Source organism: Pelmatolapia mariae, linkage group LG12, assembly GCF_036321145.2.
Source record: "Pelmatolapia mariae isolate MD_Pm_ZW linkage group LG12, Pm_UMD_F_2, whole genome shotgun sequence".
In the NCBI taxonomy this organism is placed as follows: domain Eukaryota; kingdom Metazoa; phylum Chordata; class Actinopteri; order Cichliformes; family Cichlidae; genus Pelmatolapia; species Pelmatolapia mariae.
Window position 1 is genome coordinate 21383918 of NC_086237.1, and position 21504 is coordinate 21405421.

Sequence of the window (21504 nt, forward strand, 5' to 3'; positions counted from 1 at the left end):
TAGCCGACTCTAAAAGACCCAGTGCTATTTCAGTGACATCAAAATACCCACTAATTCATAAGATAAACTGCCTACAGTTTCATTCCCCTTATCAGAGCAGGATTTCCAGCCTTAGTTTCACATGTATGACCATGATCAGTCAGCTGACTTACGCTGAGTCTTCCTGAAGACCCGTGTGCTCATGAACTTCAGGAAGCGGCTGGCGTAAAACCCGGGCCGGTGGACTGAGACAGAGTCCTGAGGACAAATCAGAAAGGGAGGAAAGAAATAAAAAAAAGAGAAGTCAGGCTTTTATCGGACAGCCACGGGTAACTTTAAAGAGGATATAACAAAATAAAAGGCTCATTCATAAAAGCTGCTCCATCAGATTTGAGCAGGCTATCAACTTACACCATCGTACACCAGGGCTTTCCATGAGTGCTCCAACTTTTTAATGAACCTGCAGGAGAAACACAACAAAAAGAGGCCTTGTTACGAAGGTTATACAACAAATTCCCCTTTATGCCCGATCAAACCTAAAAGGTTTCACTTTTCCCTCTGGGTGCAGCGCAAAACTTTGCTCAACTTAAAGTTCTGCCTTTAAGTTAAGCAACATTTAGCCTTTAAGAGAGCAAAAATACACAAACTCGGCCTTTTCATCATTCCTGACTGATCTGACCTCGCCTATCTGTCTGATGCCGACAAGGCTCACAAAGGTTTATGCGATGCTTTTAAAACACCACGAGTAGGAAAAGCTGATGACCCAAAAGGCGGTTGGATCTCATAAGACTTCGTGGCACAAGAAGTCAACATATTAATCTATTTTCTAGACAAAGTAAGAAGGAAAGGCAGTAAAAATCCAGGGTTTTTCAGTTTCATTAGCATCAGTACCTGTATGACTGTAGAATATCTATGATGCCCAGGTAGATGAGCAGCTTTTCATCTTTGTGTGTCCGGGCAGGGATGCCGCCCATCCTGAAAAAGAAGACAGAAACCAAAACATGGCAGCATTTAGAAAGCAGCTGTAGTTCAAATAAACGTTCAAACGTGCCTCTGCACTTTTTACGAGTGTTTGTAAAAGAGGCTCCTGCAGTATTTACATTTGTGTGTGTGTGTTGCTGTAAATATGCAGAACAGTGTTTGTATTTTTGTAGCTATGGTTATGCGAGAGCCCGACAGTGTGTTCAAGCGTAGTGTGGAAGGTTGTGTAACGTCTGCGAGGGAAAAAGTGGAGATCAGGAGACAAACAGAGGAGGTGTGCGTGTGCATAATGTGTGTGTGCATGTGTGTGCTTCGCCCCCCCAGGCTGAATAAACTTGAATAAACTCACGTGTCATCAGTGGTGAGGGCTTCAGCAGCCTTGCCGTCTCCTTGAATGGACTCCATGGCGGTGGAGTAAAGCACCCTCTGAGCCACGGGTCTCCTCCCATCACCCCCTGCCTGACCCTGCTCGCCACCCTCTCTGTGGTCCAGGACATGCACGCCCAGCAGAAGACTGTAGTCCATGATCTTGAAACTCTCAAGCACCTATTGCAAATTACAAATAAAAAGAGTTCACTCAATATCACAATCTGGATATCGTTATATGATTCAATCTCCCACCTCTTGAAACTTTGAAAAGTTTTCTACTAGACTCTCACGAGGAGGGAGTTGTTTCCTTCCTAAAACACTTTCATCACCCAGCTCAGTCAAAAGTGTGTCGGGTGATGAAAGACCAGAAAGCTAGCAACAGGAAATCTCTGCTGAAACCTGTTCAGAGCCAAATAAACAAGGTGTTTCACCACAGAGAGCCAAGTGTTACACACTGACCCGTCTGAGGAGCCTTTTACCAAGCTTCCCATAAACCCTCTGACTTTATGGGAACCCAGTGCTCAAGAAAAGCCACCCTGTGGCAGGAAAAGGGCAGAAAGTGAGGTGGGAGCTTGTTCTGGGAATGGGATTGAGGTCACTGCCGTGTACTGAGGCTTACTTTATGACCCAGACTGAAACAAACAACCAAGAAAAATAAGAGAAACTATGGTAATGGTTTAATATTCTTAGCTTGAAGCCATTTGCTTTTGCAAATACAGTAGGCAGAATAAAAATGACACACATCTTCTGATGGGATCGAGCTAGCAGCTACGCCACACCTACCGCTGAACTCTGCCTTCGTTTAAGGTCAAAACAATGCCAGCTGAGCTTTCGAGACTTGTAAAGATTAAAGCTTTGTCACAAATCGCGCTTCCCTCGACAGCTTTAATGTGTTTATATGGGATGAAAAATCAGATGAAACAGGCTGTCTAAACATGAGTGAATAAACCAGATAAAAGCTTTAACACTATGCATTCCCACAAAGATTCCTATATTTACTGCAGAAAAAACCTGACATAATCAAAGACAGTCATGGCCCAGAATCCAGAGAAAAATGAAGTTATCTATAGATAAGAAATGCTGGAAGCAAAGTCAGAGAAGATTTTATTAGTGTTCATTGTAAATCAAGTTAGCATTTGCTGATATTTAAAGTCAAAACGGCACACATTCATGCACACAACTGCAAGCAGACTTAATGAGTGACTCAAAACAAACACAGGGCCTTTTCACCGATCACCCCCCACCCCCCCTTTTTTTCATATCAACTATTTGCATCCCCTCGCTCAAACTCCCCCAGCCTATTCAAACAGCAACCATTTTGAATAGAGCCATACACATCACGCTGCCTACAGAAAGCCACGACCGAGCATCCGGGCCCCAGTTTTCCCCGGCGGACAATCAAAGCATAAGCAGAAAGAAAACACCCACGTTTGTGTGTTATTTATGCAAAAATTTCTTTTTGGCTTTTTTAATCTGACTTATTCTGAGGGGCATACCGGTACAGTCTTTAGTTCCTGCTCTCAAACACAGCCCTTCTTGTCTCATAGTGAAAGTAATAATAATACTGCACTAAAGCTCCCGTGAGAAGCCAGCTTTGTCACAGCATAGCTTAATCCTCAACAAATTTCGATGTTTCTCATCATCGTCTAGCCTAAAGCGCTCCTCCACCCATTCAGCTCTGAGCCAGTAGAGCCGCCCGACTTTGCACTAATACACCAATAATACACAAATACATGTGTTCCTTAGTAAGACAGCCTAGTCTATTCATTGAGCAAGCTGAATCACTTTTTCCAAGTATACACCGACTACGAGTCCAGTTCAAGAACGCTTGGTTTGTCACAGAAGTCATGATGGGGCAGAAAGGAACAAACACCAACCCACCATCTGAGGAGGCCACAAAAGCCACAACTCAAATCCTGCAACACATTGTCAGTGTTGGTAATTTAAGATCTTTTCTTCACAATGGGTACAAAACGGTATGAAATGACACAAAAACTGAAAAAAGGGGTTGATTCAGAAAATGGCCTTGATTAGAAAGAAATCTAATTTAACTTTACCCTTATTCTCCATTCTTTGTACGCTTACTTTATTTAACATTCTTCTTAAAGCACAGAGGATGAGAATGATTCAAACATAACACATTGTGATCTGAAACTTTAAAAAGAAAAGTCCCACAGGGGTGTAAAGTAGGGCGAAATGTTTTCATATTCGTACTGCTCTCCATGACATCATGACGCCACGCAATGAGTGGCTTCAATGACTGCTGACAAAACGGCTGTAAGAGCAACACACTTCCTGACTTGTCTTGAAATGGACTCGAGTGATCAGCTGAGCTTCCCTCTCTGTAATATTTGTTTTCACTTCTCTACCACACTCTATTTTTCCTATTTTCCACTGACCTATTAATTCCACAAACAACATCATTTTCCATACAATGGTTAATTTAATGGCTAAAAATAAAGAGAAAATAGATGAAATTTGCTCTCTGTGCACTCAGCAAACCCCCAAAACACTTTAATCGCATTAATCAACCAGTCGACAGTCAGAAGGGAATCAATGTCTAACCAGAACAATTACAGACAATCACATTTAATTCACCTGTTAATAGAAAAAAGGAAAAACATCTATTTTTTTACCCTGTATTTCCACACAGCGGTCATTATAATTCAAAATTACTCCCATTACAGTCCATCTATCACATGTTCATGCCTGCATTGCACTAAATCTTTCCATTTCTGCCCTTGTTGGTGTCTGAAATTCAAAAGCTTGCATTTTAAAATACGCTTGCACCCGCTTTATTAGGTACACCTGCTTATCTTCTTGTTAACAAACATATCTAATCAGCCAATTACATTCCTGCGACTCAGTGCTTTCAGGAGCTGAGACATGGCGGAGACGACAAGCTAAAGTTCAAAGTGAGCATCAGAATGGCGAAGAAAGGCGATTAAGTGACTTTGAACTTGACATGGTTGCTGGTGCCAGACAGGCTGGGCAGAGTTTTTTCGGAAACTGCTGATCTGCTGGGATTTGCCTGCAAAACCATCTATAGGGCTCACAGTGAATGGTCAGAAAAAGAAAAAATATCCAGCGAGCGGCAGTTCTCTGCACAAAAACTAATGTGTTGGCAACAAATCTGCAGCAACTGTGTGATGCTATCATGTCAATACGGACCACAATGCCCAAGGAATGTTTCCAGCACCTTTGTGAATCTATGCTATTCTATGGCACTTCTGAAGGCATACAGGGGGCCCAAACCAGTACTAGCAAGTGTATCTAATAAAGTGGCCAAAAGTGTATATTTCTTAATGCTTTTTTGGCCTGAGTTGCCCACAAGATGACAAAGTGTTGACAGCCAAGCATGTGTTGTGAAGAAAAGTCTCCTAACAGCTTGATTTCATCTTCAGCATCACAGTCATTATGTTTGCCTCACTGCACAGTGACTGTAATGTGACAGCAATGCTCTTCACCACACACACACACACACACACACACACACACACACACACACACAGAGTCAGACTGGTAGATGCAAACACACTCTACAATAAACCCTCTCTGTCTCACTCTCTCTGTAGAGTAGAGTTCAGCATGAATTATTAATGCCCTATGTTGTTTTGGCATTTGGGGGAGTATCAGGGGAGCTGGAGAGTAATGGAGAGGAGAGACTTAAGAAGAGAGCACAGCCGGCATTTCTACAGAAGTGTCCCGTGTAACCGTGAGTATCGGTTATTTCTGAAATGTCACAAGCATTGCTCAAACACCATTTCTTCTTTCAACTAAACTCTGACTTTCCACATTCCCACATTTCCTGCAGGCTCTGGAAAAACAGCTGAACATTACTTTTTTAATCATAGCTATTAAAGGACAACTCTTTCTTCCACTTCCTCATTCCCTCCAAAGCCCCCTATGCCCTTGTTGCTTAGCTTCTGCCGACCCTTACTCTGCGTTCTGGTCCGCGGCCTCTCCTGGGGTGACGGGGTTAGCTGCTTACTCATGGAAATGGACAGAGATTCTGCTTAGAGGGCACTTTGCTTCCCGCTTAGGAGGCAAACGCAGGAAGCCATGACAATAAACTATACAGCACAGTCTCTGTAACAGCTGCTGCAAAACAGTCCAACTTGCACACACCATATAGGTTGTATAAACTATATACATTCATTTTATACACACACAGACAGCCAGTGCATCTCTGTTGTACTTTGAGCTTGCGAATTGCTTGCGTGCACTGCCAGGTTAAACATTAAGAAAGCACTGAATTAGCCAGAAGGGAGGATGTCGGTGTCAGTGTGCTTAAGAAAACAGAACTTTGAGAAAGTCAACACACTGGTTAATGATAATGAGAAACACTCTAACCTGAGGAGATTACATAAGGGTCCTCTTAGTTTATGGTAGCCTGACTGTAAGTCAACATCACAAGACCCAGATTTACCGCAAAACTCGAGATAATGTTTGACTTAAAAGGAGGGAAAGCAAGAGGTGATCACACCTGTTTACGCAGCAATCCTGTAAGAGGAATCAATTTCCCCTAAAGAGGAACACAAAACTACAAACTAATGCAGCAAAAGATTTTCTGTAAAACAGAACTAACCATGTCATTACTTGTTTTCTGAGTATACAGAAAAGAGAGGACACAGATTGTGTTACATAATAGGCTGATCTAAACACAAAGCATCCCACTATTCATTAGCTTTAATTCTTTCAATAAAAACATCATGTTTGTTTCCTCTTCTTCCAAATAAAAAACTGAATCATTTACCCTAAGTTTGGTGTAAGGGAAGTCATTAAGTTGTTAGCTATATGGAGCCTCACGAGGTTGCCAGGTCTGGCAGGTTGGCACGACTCAGCAGGAACTTTGCCAGGAAGTCTTTTGCTGTTCCCTGAACTCATCTGATGTACCCATCAACACTTGCTGTAACATCCAGGTCTATTTCCAGGTTAAATACAGCAGCCTGTTAACTTTTTTTTTTCCAAACACAACAATTGAGGTCTAGATTTTCTGCACACTGTGAAATGGCCCTTAAAACCATAAGTGGGCAATTAACTTTCCCAAGGGACCACATGACAAACTGGGGCTGTTGTGAAGGGACACACTAAAAAGCCCAACTCAATTTTGCTCATTAATTTTCTCTCTTTATAAAGTGCTACTAGAAAGAGTAGTCTTTATAGTTAGACGATGAAAATGTGACACAGTAAAAACGTCAGCATTTAATTACCATTTACTCAACATTCCCCAAAACAACTGAACTGTATGTGCATATTTTTGCACAAGACTTTTAACTTTATACAAAATACTGTTGCCATCTTGCTTGTAGGTAAATGAATTAATCTGTTTTTTTATTTCTTTTTTTTTTTCCGGTGGAGTAAAACTAGCGGGTTTTGGTCTTAAATAAGTCCATTAAAATCATCAGATTCAGTGTCTAAAGTTGTAATGTGAAGGACAGTCACAGCAACAGCAAAGGCAAGATCTGCCTTCTATTCTGCATCTGAGAACTCTGGAAAGTCTGTGCCTTTCTTCTCATAATGCTCTTGAATTTCTGCTCTGAGGTCCCATACTCTTTCCCCAGGCTGAGCCACCTGACAGCTGTGTGGTAGCCTATGTCACCATATTTAGTTTCATTCTCCTTCAACAGTGCAAAAAAACAGTTCAGTGTTCTCGCCCCAATTAACTCTATTAGTTATGAACATGGTTAATTTTTAGCACCAAGTTACACAACACCTCCTGCTGTATCGTACAATGCTAACATACTAATTTCAGTTCTGGGTTCAGTTCAGTTACTTCTGTCTAAATCTGCCTTTAATCATTTTTAAAGTGTTCAAATCTGAAATTTGTCAGATTTGGACATAACGTCTGCCAGTTATCTGTGAACAAATCACTCCCTGTTACAGTCCCTTTCACTAAGGTCATTCCTACCAGCTCATCTGTAATATACTTTGGATTTACCTAAAAGAATAAGTAACTGGCCTGTGTAATTGTTACTGGGTGGGATTGACACAGCCCTCATCCAGAGCCAAAGAGAAACACTCAAAATCATCTCTGTGTGTTTACTCTCAGAATGGCGATTCAAACTGTTCTCCTTAAACACACAAATGACCTCTCCACAAGCAAAGCACACAGTTTTACCTCTGACCTCAGTGAATACATACTTACATACATGTCTTGTTAAAAAAAAACTCTCTGTGTTTAGAAAAGGTATTTTCCAAATGGAAACTTCTGCTGTAACCAACAATGAGCCAAAGGTTATGTATGTTTAGTGCTTTATTAGGGTCTTAATTCAACATTTCAGAAGGCTATAATGTAAAAAAGCTTAATATACAGCCATTTGTTTTATGGGTTTATGGTGCACAACGTCTGAATTGTTGCCTTGGGAGGGGAACAGAGGGTGCAGACATCAGTACCACTTAAATTTTGTGTCTTTTGCTTTTTAAAACCTAGAGGCTTCTTATTTAATCACAGCTATGGCCCACAAATCTGAAAATTTACTGTACACGATCCATCAGTCTCCGTGACTAGCAACAATTCTTCCAAACTAATGTAATGCAGACAGACAAAGGGATATGAAAGGATGAAGTCTCTTGTTTCGTGTTTGCAGTATAACGTTTTCTTTTTTTTTTTAAATTTGGTGAATCACCAGAGCACAGCTCACGTCTCTTATTAAGCTCAAACTATCCTCCTTCAGTTGAACAATTTCACGGTGTCTGCATTAATACAGAGAAGAATGTGAGCCTTTAGATTGGAAGACTATCTTTGGACAGGGCTCTGAGTCTCACGCTACCAGGATCATGCCTTAATCACATTCAGTGTTTGGAGAGCTGTCACGTAGTGAAACATAGCCGTGCAAGGAAACAAGAACAGAGACCCAAGGCAAACTGAAAGTTTAGCTGAACACATTGTCTTTCCCTCTGTGGCAAAGACAAGGAAAATTCTCTTTTCAAAACATTTCGTCCCATCTAGGATACACACTTATTATCCCAAAGCAGTATATAATGTGATTAAGTTACAAGGATGCATGTTGCTGGTGTTAGAATACATACCAACCCTTTAAAAAGATATATTTTCTCACTAGACTAAGATTTCCAGCTTGAAAGGATTTCAACAGGAAAGCTCTGTGCTATGAAACCAAAAATGAGATCATCCTAGACTTCCTTATTTGTTGTAGGGAATAAGAGCTTCCTGTCATGATACGACTGCCATTTCAAAGCCAGTCTGTGAGAAGAATATCCATAAAACTACCTACCCGACAGTCTCTCTGCAGAGTCTTCATGAGGTTGTTGTACGTCTCTGCGTCAAAGTAAAGCCCCTCCTCGTGCATGTCTTGAAAGTCCAAGTCTTTGTAGGTCGGACAGGCCTTCTCTCTCTCTTTCCTGGACGCTCGTCTCTTATAGGTGGATCCCTTCAGGTCGTATTTGTAGTGCATTTTGACAGAGCGAGGCAACACATTGTTCATCACCACCAATCGGATGTTGATGCCTCCAGACTGGATGCAGTACAGGCCGTAAAACTTGGGAAGCAAAGTGCGTGGATTCTGGTTCAAGTTCTGTGAATTTAGAGAAAGCACAGGGGTCGCAATGACGTTGAGTTTTGTAGACTGGGTGCATTTTTAAAAAAATATATATTAATGTGTGGGATAAAAGGAAGCAGTTTGGTAACTAATTTGTGTATGGTCAGAATTATATTGCAGATAACTGTGACGTACCTACCCCAGATAAGGAGCTATGTTAGTGTTTGTAGATAGAGCTATAAATTGTGGACCATCTGTTTAGTATTTCTACTACTATAAAAAATCTGTAGCTCCGTTGATTTAAAAAAATAAAAAAAAAATAGACCTTTGCAGAGGACTTTAAACTTGTGCAAAGAGCAAACTTCTGTGTCAGACAGACCTGATTTTCATGCCAAGAAGAGTGTTGAGTCTTCTGTTACGGCTCAGAGCACAGCAGTTTTCAGTGGAATGGCACATAGTGCCCAGTGAGCATGCTTTTCGATTTTGCTATAACATTCAAGGAGTTGTCCAAACTGTCTCCCAAAGTTAGACTGTTGAGGGAAAACATTCAATAGACACAACTCGAAATTTTGTGAGTGTATTTTTTTTTTCCAAATTAACAAAGTCTTGGCTCAACACCTTCAATTCTTGCCAGATATGGTTCCCTGCGACTTTACCTTCTTCTCCAAAAAGAAAACATTCAAGTGAAGGGTTGCAGTTTGAACACAGTGGATCAAATCTAAAACACACTACTGGAGCACAAGTTTAAGTGGTCAGGACAGCACTTCTATGAAAGGATATATCTAAAAATAGAAGAGGCGAATTGCTGCACAAGAGGACTAACTGGAAGGGGAAGACTACGTATGGTTTAAATTCCATATGTGGAAAACTTGGCACCATGTAAACTCCATGCTTCACTGCCAATGTTGTGATGTCAAACAGAATGTGGATGCAATAAATAAAAACATGAATAACAAAATGAACTGATCGAATGTTGGACTTTTATCTATTCAGCTACCATTGTCCTCAGTCAAGTTGAATTGCTATTCAGGCTCCTAGAGCAGGAGCTAAAGGACATTTTCACTCCATCTCATTTTTGCCTCTGAAGCATCTCATGAGTAATCACTAATTTAACACCAAGCAGGTTTTAGACACCAATCAGCAAGAATTTTCACATGCCATCATGAACTGTAATGAAGTAACATTAAATTTCTCACCATGTAGTATCCTGGTAGCAGCCTCTGGAGAAACTTGGCCTCCTTGTGCTGAACGGTTTTAATGATGAACTCATCGTCGCTGGTCAGGTAGAAGAGAGAGCCGCTGGCCCCGGGGTTGACCAGCTCAATCAGAGGCTCATTTACCAGGGAGTACTGAGGAAGAGAGCCATAAACATTTCATATCTAATACATCAAATTCACAAATCAACTCTTTATGGTCCTAGCTTTGCACACAGCAGAGCAGGAAACAGATAAAGGTCCCTCGGCTGGTGCCACAAAATTGGAGGGCCGCTTTTGTAATAAAAAATCAGCCCCAAAGTCTACAGTTGTTCACATGCTTATCGGAGAAAGCAGAACCATGTCTACATTTGTTTTATTGTTCCATTAATGCCAGCTCTGCTTCACATCAGTCTAGTGTTTATCTGTTTGTCAAACTTTATAGGCGCCCACGGACATGTGAATCTTCCTGCTAAGAAACGAGAGCCTCCGTCCCGCAGTGCCCATCTACATACAAGGGAGAACCCGCAAGACTGTAGAGAAGTGTTAGATATTAATCAGTGCATTATGAGAGCCACATTTTCAAAAGAGAGAAACACTGGAGGCATCTACTCTCCCTCTCCAGAGACTCTTCCACTTGATGACCATCCACAGTCACGTTGCGTTACCGGCACAAACACATCCGCACTTTATTGCATTTGCACTGAGGCTGGCTGTGTATGCGTGTCCACATTCTCTCTTAATTAGACCCCGCAGTGTGGCCTCCGCCTGAATGAATTCATCATCACCTCAAGGACATCAGTCATTAGCACTACTCCTCAACGCTGGCGGGCCTTACGCCATCATCCCTCTTTGGCTTTGAAATAACTTTTTAATCTCCGAATCTCTTCTGGAGCTTTTTGTCTTTCATTTATGCAGAAAAGAATCTGGCCATCAAAAGGAACAATGCAGCCTGATGGGTTTAGGAAAGACTTCGAGGCATAAGGAACGCAGGAAGATGCCGTCACAGCAGGACACAGGTCAGAGGAAATCACACCTTTTTGAAATCTAATTTTATTTATAAAAAGGTAGAGTATCAATTTAGCATTAAATTAGTGCTGTCAAACGTTTGAAATGAACACCAAAGACTTCAGCCAGGGAATATTTTCACAGACAATAACACGTGCAAACGAGCAAAAACAAAAACATGAATCACACAAAATGCTTCTGTCTAAATGTCAAAATGTGTGCCTGTGAGTCTGCTGGGAAATCACTGCATGTGTGAGGATTACAGCTGTGCTAATGAGGGCACATGCTCTGTCATTATTAGCTCCAGTATCTCCACCACCCCAGTGTTTTGCCTTGACTTCACCCTCCTGGGGACTGCAGCATTACTCAACCTATTGGATTCTACATTAGTCAGCATTTAGTTGGTGGAAAGAAATTCCCGACAGACAAAAATAACGAGGAATTCTCTCTTTTTTTTAAATCAGACTTACAACTGATTATCTATGTCAGTTTGTGACGTGTGCATGTAAGACCCAGGTGAATCTCGCTGTAACGCAGGAAATCTCAGCCTGTGTGTTTGTTTCTTTGGCTGCTCACTCCTCCTACACAACCAGGGAGATGAGAAATCAAACTTGGCATGTAGAACATCTTAAAAATGCATCTACGTCATTACGTAGACTGGCAACCGCCTAGCAACATCCTTAAAATGACGCGATTTCAGCATTTATGCCCCTGTAACACCTTACGTTGAATGTGAAGTTATAGCACCTAGCAAGCAGTTAGCTGAGCTTTGCATTAAGGCTGGAGCGGGTAAAACATCAAAATCCAATTTCATAGATCTCACTAATTTATAAAAATTATCTCTGTTTAATCTCATAAACAGCAGTGTGAGTTTATGCGGGTTATGTGCAGCGAAATACTGGGCAGGCAGCCAGTGACAGGAAGTGACTCAGCATATTTTCTTAAATCTCCTTTTTTTCCTTTAAGTCTTGACAGCAAAAACTTAAAATGACCTTTTTTTTTTACCCCCTTGAATAGAACCAGCAGGTTAATTTCAGTTGCTGTGCTGAGAAATGAGAGTGCACTAGATTTGCTTCCTGCGGCATGGCTCCATACAAATGAGGTGGTGATCCAGACTGAGCTGAGGTCTGGATTATGAGCATGAACACAAATAATGACCTGAAAGGTCTGCCAGGTTTTAGTCTTACCAGGTAGTCATCTGGCTTGATGCCGAACAGATCTCTGAAGTAGCGGAAGGCCAGCGGGGCGTACGTCTTGAAGCGGAAGTCAGGATAGTGATGTGCTGGAGTCAGGTTGCTTCCCTCACTGGTAATATTTGACCAAGACAAGATGAGACAAACACACAAACGGGTATATTAGATACATTTTTCAACACTAACTGACATGAAATTTAAAAAAGAAGCTTTAACATTTTAAAAGGGAAAAATATTAGTGTCAGTAACACAGATGCATTCTCGCGCCCCCTGGAAAACTGCCACTACCGGGGGGGAAATGAACACCAATACCTAATCTTTGTGCCTGGTATCTACGCTATTGACTCTGGGTAATTTTATCAGTGGGCCCTTGTATTTTCTTCCATTCCTGCTTGAACAGGCTTCAGTAAGTCCTCTATGGGAACCCAGATTCACCAGCATTGTGCTAACAGAGATAGGTCTGTATAGAGTTCTTCGCCTGGTGACTGAAGATGGCTCTAATTACTGGATCGAACAATACCAAATAAAACACATGCACTTCAGCTCAAATGGGGAGAAAATGGCTCAAATAAAAGGTTTAAAAACAAACAAAATGAGACACAATAACCTGCATGTTTTTTTTGTTTTTTGCCAAGCGTGGAGTGGGAGACGTTTCCAGACGGGCTTTGACAAAGGCTGACCCTGTTTCTAACTAACCTAACCCATAATCCTGTAAGCACATTGGATAAGGTTAGCGTGAGTCAGCCGTCGAGTCTTTTTTTAAAACTAAACTTTCAGCGGAATCAGTTTTGTAGTTGCAGAAATAGGTTAATAAAGGTTTTGTTTCCCAGGGCACCTCTAAATCTGGTTACTTGGAAGCTGCTCTGGGTAGAGAGGCCCTTTTGTTGTTCCCTGTGTGTGCTATATTCAGTGACACAGAGGCAAGGCGCAGGTGTAACACTATATCTGTGATCACGCCACAATGGCATTTGAATGCTTTGTTTAGTGCGCGAGGACAACGGGAATCATTTGCCACTGATTGAGAGTCTACTAAAAAGAAAAAAAATATTAACCAACACAAGTGCCCGGAAACATTTCAGTCTAATCAGGGATTCATCTCCCTCTCTGTGTCTGCGTGCGTCTGCGGAAAGGTGTGAGAGAAACTGAAAATTAAGCGTGTGGGAGTCAAAGCGACATCTCCAGGCATCCTAAAATTGAACTGACTGGACACACAAAATTGGAAAAACCTCCAAAGAAGAAAACGATTAACAATAACTAGATAGAGAGGAAGAAGAGGTAAGCAGGAGGGAGGCAATAAAAACATCTGAGAGCCGTTTCCATCATTTAGTCACTTGTTCAGGATAGTCCTGCGGTGTGAGGAAAGAGAAGGGTTTGTGTGTTATTACAGAACAGAAGATAAATGCTGAGGGAAAGCAGAAAGAATAAAATAGGAAACGGTTATGTCAGATTAAAGATGTAAGACATTCATTTTCTCCCCCCACTCATTACACTTTGTTTGTTCTGTCTTGTGTAATTTTCTTTTCTTCCTAACAACATGGCCTAGATTCTTTCTCCCACTGTGAAAAAGGTGGCCCTGGAGACTGCCACCACTTTCATTTTAATTCAAACTTGGGCTGGATGAAACAAGCCTCATTTTAAACCAATTGTCGCTCATCATTTTGCACTTCAGAGTCTCAGCGAGCGACGTGGAGTTTTCATCAAAGTCTTGAAAGTCATCAGGGCCTTTATCAGTCAAACACAACAAGAGCTTTGTTTGGCTGTTGCTGAGGAGCAGGACTGGTGTGCGTGCCAGGAGGAGGTTTGCATAAACCATGCCCAGTTTGCATATCCTGGTGCAGCATCTCTAAGGTAAACCACAAAGTACATCCTGATAGGACTGTAATTCTCCTCCTGACGTCCAAGGGTTAAACACAACATTGAATGACCTTCGATGTATTTACACTGGGATGGACAAACAGCAACTAATAGACATCTTTTGCTCAGCTGCTCCTGACTTAATTTGTTTTTGTAGTTCCTCTACAGATCTAAAAGCAAACAAAAACTGATAAAGTATGTGCCGCAGCATCAGCTGTGTGTTAATAAACCATATGTGTGGGCATAAGGCAACACTTTCGATGAATTCCTCGTCCTGCTTTAGATTATATAAAGCATTTCTTTGAGCTGATGATGTAATTTTGAAGATAGCCCAGGATGACAGCTCAGCGGCGCACCGCCGTACGTTTTGCTCTGTGGCAGTTAAGAGGCACACAGTAAGCTGATTCCACAGTTCTTGGCAAGATAATCCACTAGAATAGTTTTATCCCTGCGTCATGACTTAGACTAGCAAAACTGTTGATAAATGATGACGCTGGCAGTTTGAGGTGGTACCACATTTTCTTTGGAGTGGATCTCGAGCGCATGTAGTTTCCACTGAGCGTGATTAATAACAGCTGTTAATGTTTTTAATTCGAGATCCAGACATATAATATTTGCGGAGGCCGTCCAGGCGAAGCGTGCCCTTCACTCGCTTTCCATTCATTCACTTCATTCACAGCCAACCTACACACAGTCTGTTTTTACGAAGCAGCTCTCCTATTCACCAAGTCCTGCAGATAAATAACCTTGAGCTTACGCGACAAGGACGCAATCTGATGACAACGCACAAACCTTCACCGCACAAAAACAGAGAGAGTGTTTCTGTAACTGTAACACTGTGGATGTGCATGTGGGATCACTGACCTGGGCAGAAAGACACTCTCCACCACATAGAAGTCTTGCATAAGAACATCTCTGTCAGGCTTGGAGGTGAGGTTTCCCACTGTATAGCCAATACCGAGCTGAATGGCTCCCTTTAACGCCGAGGATGTGGTCTTGATGGGAAATTTGAAAAGAAAATATCACATTAGTCTAGCCGTGGCACACTTGCTCCCTTGCTTACCCTTTGATTTGATTTGAAATATGAGAATTTCCACACAAACACATCCAACTGTACTTGCAGACTTGGACACAAATCCAGTTTGTGTTTTTATTGCATGACACCTCTAAAAAAAACATATTTCCCCAAACCTGAACAGAGGTAGCTAGTATAAAGAAATGCATTATGGTTGAATCTTAAAAAAAAAGAAAAGAGAGATGTTGCCATAAGGAGTGACGTCTACAGCACAAGAAAGAAAACAAATGTACCCAGCACTTGACTGACTGCTGGCAGCTGGCTGTGGAACGGTCACGACATAATGTGCTGCAGTAGGACAGTTAAGGGACAGAAGCAAAAGCTGACTCTAAACAGCAGCATTTCCAAGTAAATGTTGAGGGATCGTGCTCATATTCATCATAACATGAAAATGTTACCAAACACACTCTTTTACCTTCTTGTAGGTTTTCTCTGAGCTCCGATTCCCTCCTGTCCCATTTTCTGTGGCGGTTGACATCTGAAAGGGACACAAAGTCATTCAGGCAACAAACTATAACACTGTAATTCTTGTCAATTGTTGTATCGCTCTGAAATTTACCGAGCAGTCAAAAACATACCTTGCTTAATGAAAAGCTGTGCCTGACGAGCAGCAATCAGGGCAGCAGCTCTTGATTGTCAGGCTGAGCAATCATCAGGAGTTGTCACAGGACCTTCTGTAAGAGAACGGGTGCGCAATAAGTTACTATAAAATATTTTTAAAAAGGTACTGACATTGCATTAAAGTAAGTGAATTTTGCTGATTCTGCTAATCTCCACCTGATAAAAAAGGCACTTTAACTCTGATAGTCACTCCTGACTCATGAGATGTACATCTGTGTTTTGTAATAAACATCAGAGTTCTGCTCGAGTGCCGTGTTGGAGAAACAGTGCTTTCCTGCCTGTCACTTCAACACCTCACAAATCAGAGCGTGCAGATACAGAAATCTTGTTACACTTTAATCTAATCGCCGGCTTCTCTGTTTTCATATTGCCTCCATATTCAAGACTTTGTACGTGCAGAACAACACCTCATAAAGGAGTGGAGCTGCACAGCGTGCATGAACGAGGAGTAGCCCTGAAGCTGAAAGCCATCCGTTGTCACTGCCCGGCTTACAGCTCATCCAAGTCCTCCCTGAACCACAAAGCAACGGTCTGTCTTGTTTCTACGTATGCTCTCCATGAATTTTCCACTCCTCCTTAAAATTTGTCTGTTTTTCTCCACTACCACTCCCAGAGAAAATGAGACAGAGTGGCATAAGTCATTTAAATGTTGCCTCAGGACACGCTGAGAAGAAGTGAGGAGTAAGAGCACTTGCAAAAGTTGGACTTTGACAAGCTCTCGCAAGGCTGCAGTCACCACATCACCTGCATATAAATGCGCCTGCTGTTACTGGAGCTTTGAGTATCGCACAATGTCTTGCTGCCCTCATGCCCTGCGGTCACCTGTTTTGTGACCAGCTGTCACATCATCATCACATCATCGCCATGCAGTGGAACACTAATTGAAAAAGTCTTGTTTGTGTTTGGTTCTTGCAAAGTAAAATCCTCGCAATATGTTGCACCTTTGTTGGAAATAGTCTCCAAATGGAGAAAGGTGCTCTTGGATGAAAATACGCTCACACACAGAGATTCAGATATTGAGAGTGTAGCAGACACTCAGCTCTTATCTCCAGACTGGCTCCTAATCTGCACACCAGCTTCTCTGTTGCTATAAACACATAAGAGACAATAGCACAGACCATAGAGACCATCCTGGCTACAGGCTTACTCGGTCTTATTCTGCCTCTGTGAATCATTCATAGCTTTTATATCACCTTTAAAATAATTTCCTTCCTTACGAAAAGGACACGAGCACATTCGCTCACACAGCAAACCCAATATGTTTTTTTGTGTGAGCTCCTGTTTTTTGTAAAGCTCACGTCTGTCATAAAATCCTGTTATTGATCTCGAGCCTCGTCAGTCAGTGTAATGAGGTGTTGATCCACCTGAGCCTTTACACGGTACAGCTATGTGCCCTGAACCTGAGGAATGTTAATAAGCCCGTAGGCAGGCCTGTCTGGCTCTCAGCTCAGCACCGGCCTGAGTGTCAGAGTCAAAATGAATTGTGCGGACCTCTCTTTCACTCTCTCTCGCGCTCCAGCCGCCTCTCCCTCACCTGACCCCACAACCCAGCTGGTACTCTAACAGACTGCTTCGAGAACAATCCACGAGAGGCCCGCAGCTGCAGTGAACAACAGCAGGTCTCTTGTTCACCTCTCAACAAAAGAAAGGCAGACAGATGGTCGGTAAAAATGGACGGAGGATCCTAATCAGGAGCGTCTCACCGCTGTCAAACACTCCCATCCCATGGTAAATGCCACTCACAGGACTCTAACGAGGAAAACAAGGGTACACTGTACACGTGTAACACAATACCTCGTGTTTCACAATTACATTAGACGACCTCGCTGACACAAAAACGCAACTTTGTTAAATCAATGCCTCTGGTAGACAGTGGACGTGGATATTTGTGGTCTTGGGCGAGAACCAAATGGGGAAAGTGATCCAACGGATCAATAAAAGGGAAACTTAGTACGTGAAAGCCTGAATCTGAATGGAAAACTCACACAGGCGTGTGCATAGGGAGCTGATATTTCTATGCCTTTGTGAAAAAGCAAGTAAGGTCAAAGATAGTATATGTTACGATAAGACTTTGTAACACCTTTGCAATGACCTGAAGAAAATTCCTAAGCAATGCAGGAAATGACATTCCAGGATCAGCTTTCAACAACCTGATAAACTACACGCAGACATTAAAACCATTTAGTAAAACATTAAACTTTTTCCCTGACTTACCACAACTTCATTATGAAACGTTACTTTTCGAGCACCGTGTCCTTCCCTTCTTGTGAAGCTTTTTTTGTTTTTTTTCTTTCTAAAACTTTGCATTTACCTCTCATCTCTCCCTGAGCCTCACTGTACGTAAACAACTCCATTCCCACTCGTCCCTACAGCCTTGTCAGAAACTCTGCCACCCTTCAAACAAACACACTTGAGTGCAGATCAAACACTGGCTCTCATGCCGTATCTCCTCCGTGGCTTCGGGGTTATTGCCAAGGCTGCCATTCTGCCCCTGTGGAAGTCAAATAGCCACTCTGCAGCCAAGGCAGTCCTTGAAAGGAAAATATGTTGCAGAGAGCAGACGTGGGCTGTCTGGTATGATGATTATGCAGATTGAATAAATCTAAGCTGTCAAAAACTCAAAGTAGCTGTGCTAATATTCCCTCAATGATCCCAGCGGGCAAACCAGTAGTAATAATAAAGGCAGTGGTCAGGCAGATCAATCAACACATCATTAACCATGCTACGGAAATTATAACCTCTTCAAAATGATCTATATCTACCAGTGCCCTTCAGTGGAATAGCTAGGCTAAAATTAGGACAATCTGGATCACAATCTTTTTCAAAACCATCTGACTATGACTTCAAGGCTGTGAGGTATTCAGTCAACAAGGCTCCCACAGTCTCCATCTCCAGAGATATCACATATGGGTTCCTTTTGCTCTGCTCTGCTTCAGTCCCCAGATACTATTGGATTACCGCTGCAGATTGGAGACATAATGGAAAATCAATAGCAGAGCAGCAATGCGGAGCTTCAAGGACTGGGCTGCTGGGCTTTCATGACCCATGCAATCCCACAACTCAGATGTTAGATAAGCACCGAGATCTGGATTTGGGTGGATACAATCAAGAAGATGCACGGGGAGCCAGCTTAGCTCAGCCTGAAGAGGATCAGCTTCATCAACTTAACTGCTCTCATCCTTGACTGTATCACAGAAACTCGGGATGTAGGGCATTCAAAAAATATATACTCAATATTCCCAATAAATACACAGAGAAAAGGCTCATTGTCTGTATGCATCTGTCATGTGGGGCAGTGATCATTTTACTTTTGATACCAGTGCTCTTTTGGTGTGTCAGTGTGATTACCTAAGGACTTTGTTTCCCCCATCTTGATACAGTAAGGCAGACAAAGACCATAACAGCAAGGAAGAACTACAGTTTAGCATGTATAGATACATATAGGTTTTCTGGTCCAATGCACGCACACACACACACACACACACACACACACACACACACACACACACACACACACACACACACACACACACACACAAATACAACAGAAGAAGCCATTATAAAAGAAGCCAGGTATCATTTTGACCCGTTTTTGGCACGTTGTGTTCCATATTTTACGACATGCTCTGGAGGTATGTTTCTTTTCATCTTTGCTCAGATGGAAAAGCTGTGATGCTGCTTCAGAGTAGTGTTTGTCCCTGAACACCAGGCACTATGCAGCACTGCAGAGCTTTCCAAGTGTTTGGGTATGTGTGCAAAAGGAAGGCTACATGATGAAATCAGACTAAAACGGCAGCCCACAAAGATGGCCGACAGGCTGGAGTAAGAAACAGGTAGGCTACGTGACTTTAATTGGCAAAAGTGGCCAAAAAGCGTGGCTAAATGAAAAGATACAGGTCAAGCTGAAAGAAAATATTTCGGTTAATTACTGATATTAAGCCTGTATGCTACCATGAAGGGCCAACCTCCAGGGCTGAAAGCCACCATCTCTGAAAACAAGTCGATCCAAATTAAACTTCCACCTTAAAATAATCAGCTGGTACAAAAAAAACTGTGACAATACCAACCTGGATCTCCAGAGTTTGTGGTGTTGGTGCCTTCTGGAGTATTTTCAAGGTGAATATCTGAAACTAATATGGCTTAATGTGCTGTTATTTATATTAACAGCACATCAGAGAGTGGTTTCTCCTATTTTTTTTTTTTACTCTTTTTAAAAATGTTTTCGATGTCTTTACACTAATTTGCAAGTACAGGTATTGATGGCCGTGTGATGCACCACAATACAGTCCATAGGTGGAACTTGCCAACATTAGCTGATAACTGAGCACTGCACTCTCTTGTTAAGACATGGTCACCTGGGGTTCAAAACAACCAGGACTGATTGATAAAATGTGCTGACGCTTTAAAAACAGTACTCCACTACCCAACGAGGAAAGCCATAGTGGCTATGGTCATCTTTTAGATACAGTCTATAGTAAACATGTGCGTAATGTATTAGATGTTGTAGGAAATGATGGAAAGCTAAAGTAAACACTGAACACTGAGGTCTATTCATGAGGTTTACACTGATAAAGTTACCAGAAGAGCTTGTTTGGATTAAAAAATAACAAACACCGATCTGTTTTAACATCTTCATGCTGCAAGGAGAGCCCTGACACAGGTGTAAAAAATGGGAGCTCCCTTCACTGAAAGCAGCTACCATCAATCACACAAGACGGAGCGTACAGCGTGTACTGAACACAGCATCCTCCTGAATCCTAAAAAAATGTTTCAGTGAGCTCGGCACTGATGTTCCCCTGACCATGCATGCATCTCTAAACCTACATTTTATTCTGTGGTATTGCATATTAGCATGGTGTTTGACCTTTTGATGACAAGAAATAAAGCAGAAAAAAAGGCGGGTGGGATTACACCTACAGAGTGGCCTGACCTTTGAAATGCATCATGAACAGAAGAAACAAGCTACATGGGGCGAGGGACATATGACAAAAGATGGAGGACAGTGAGAGGCAGAGATTCTGAAAAGCTGTCCTGTAAACGTGTAGTCGGAAGTTATATCAAGTTTTATTCTATGTAAATCCCCTTTTCTTGAGAGAAAAGATAAATCTGTGGTAATAAAGTCACAAAAAATGTCTCCATTTCATTATATAAGATAACTTGAGCAAGAGGAAACCCGGGGAGAAGATTCGGTCTGTCTATTTGTAATTCAGAGAGCGTCTCGCTCTAGCTCCACTCTGCATGAGAAGCTGTGAGGAGGAGGTCACCCTCTGTGTCCAGTGTGTCACATGATTCGGCTGAGGGCATGGGGGAGGTGGGGAGAAACATAGAGATGAGTTAATGGACAGAAAACAGAGACAATGTTCTTTAAAGACACAGAAGCAGAGACGCTGCTCCGATGGGATGGTACAGTACAGCACGGCTGTACAGAACGTACTACAGCAGGCTTATTATGCTTAACTACCAGTGATATCTAACCACAGCGAGCCTCTGCTCCCAACGTCAAGGCCCATGGATATCGTTACCATATGGAACAGAAAGAATAGGAGACGGACTTGCCCATATCAGTTTTACTAAAGCCTGCACTGTAGTCCAAAGGTCCTCATATTTCACTTTAAGCCGAGAGAGAGGCCGTTTTATTACCTATGCATATCACAAACATAAATGCTCTACTTCTGAGAAGCAGACCGTAAATGATGTACTTCTCTGAAGTAGACCATCACATGATTAAAAGG

The 21504-nt window shown here is 42.1% G+C and overlaps 1 protein-coding gene across 1 annotated transcript in view; it reads right to left on the reverse strand.

Moving 5' to 3' along the window:
- Window positions 1–21504, reverse strand: part of pip5k1bb (phosphatidylinositol-4-phosphate 5-kinase, type I, beta b) — a 32133-nt gene that overhangs the window by 6164 nt on the left and 4465 nt on the right. The window contains exons 2-11 of the mRNA XM_063490459.1: window positions 15730–15825; window positions 15567–15629; window positions 14941–15071; window positions 12217–12334; window positions 10025–10177; window positions 8565–8864; window positions 1310–1506; window positions 871–954; window positions 391–439; window positions 153–237 (exon numbers count right to left, since the gene is read on the reverse strand). Of these exons, the coding sequence (XP_063346529.1) occupies window positions 153–237; window positions 391–439; window positions 871–954; window positions 1310–1506; window positions 8565–8864; window positions 10025–10177; window positions 12217–12334; window positions 14941–15071; window positions 15567–15629 (1180 nt within the window). The 5' untranslated portion in view covers window positions 15730–15825. The remainder of the gene's footprint in view (window positions 1–152; window positions 238–390; window positions 440–870; window positions 955–1309; window positions 1507–8564; window positions 8865–10024; window positions 10178–12216; window positions 12335–14940; window positions 15072–15566; window positions 15630–15729; window positions 15826–21504) is intronic.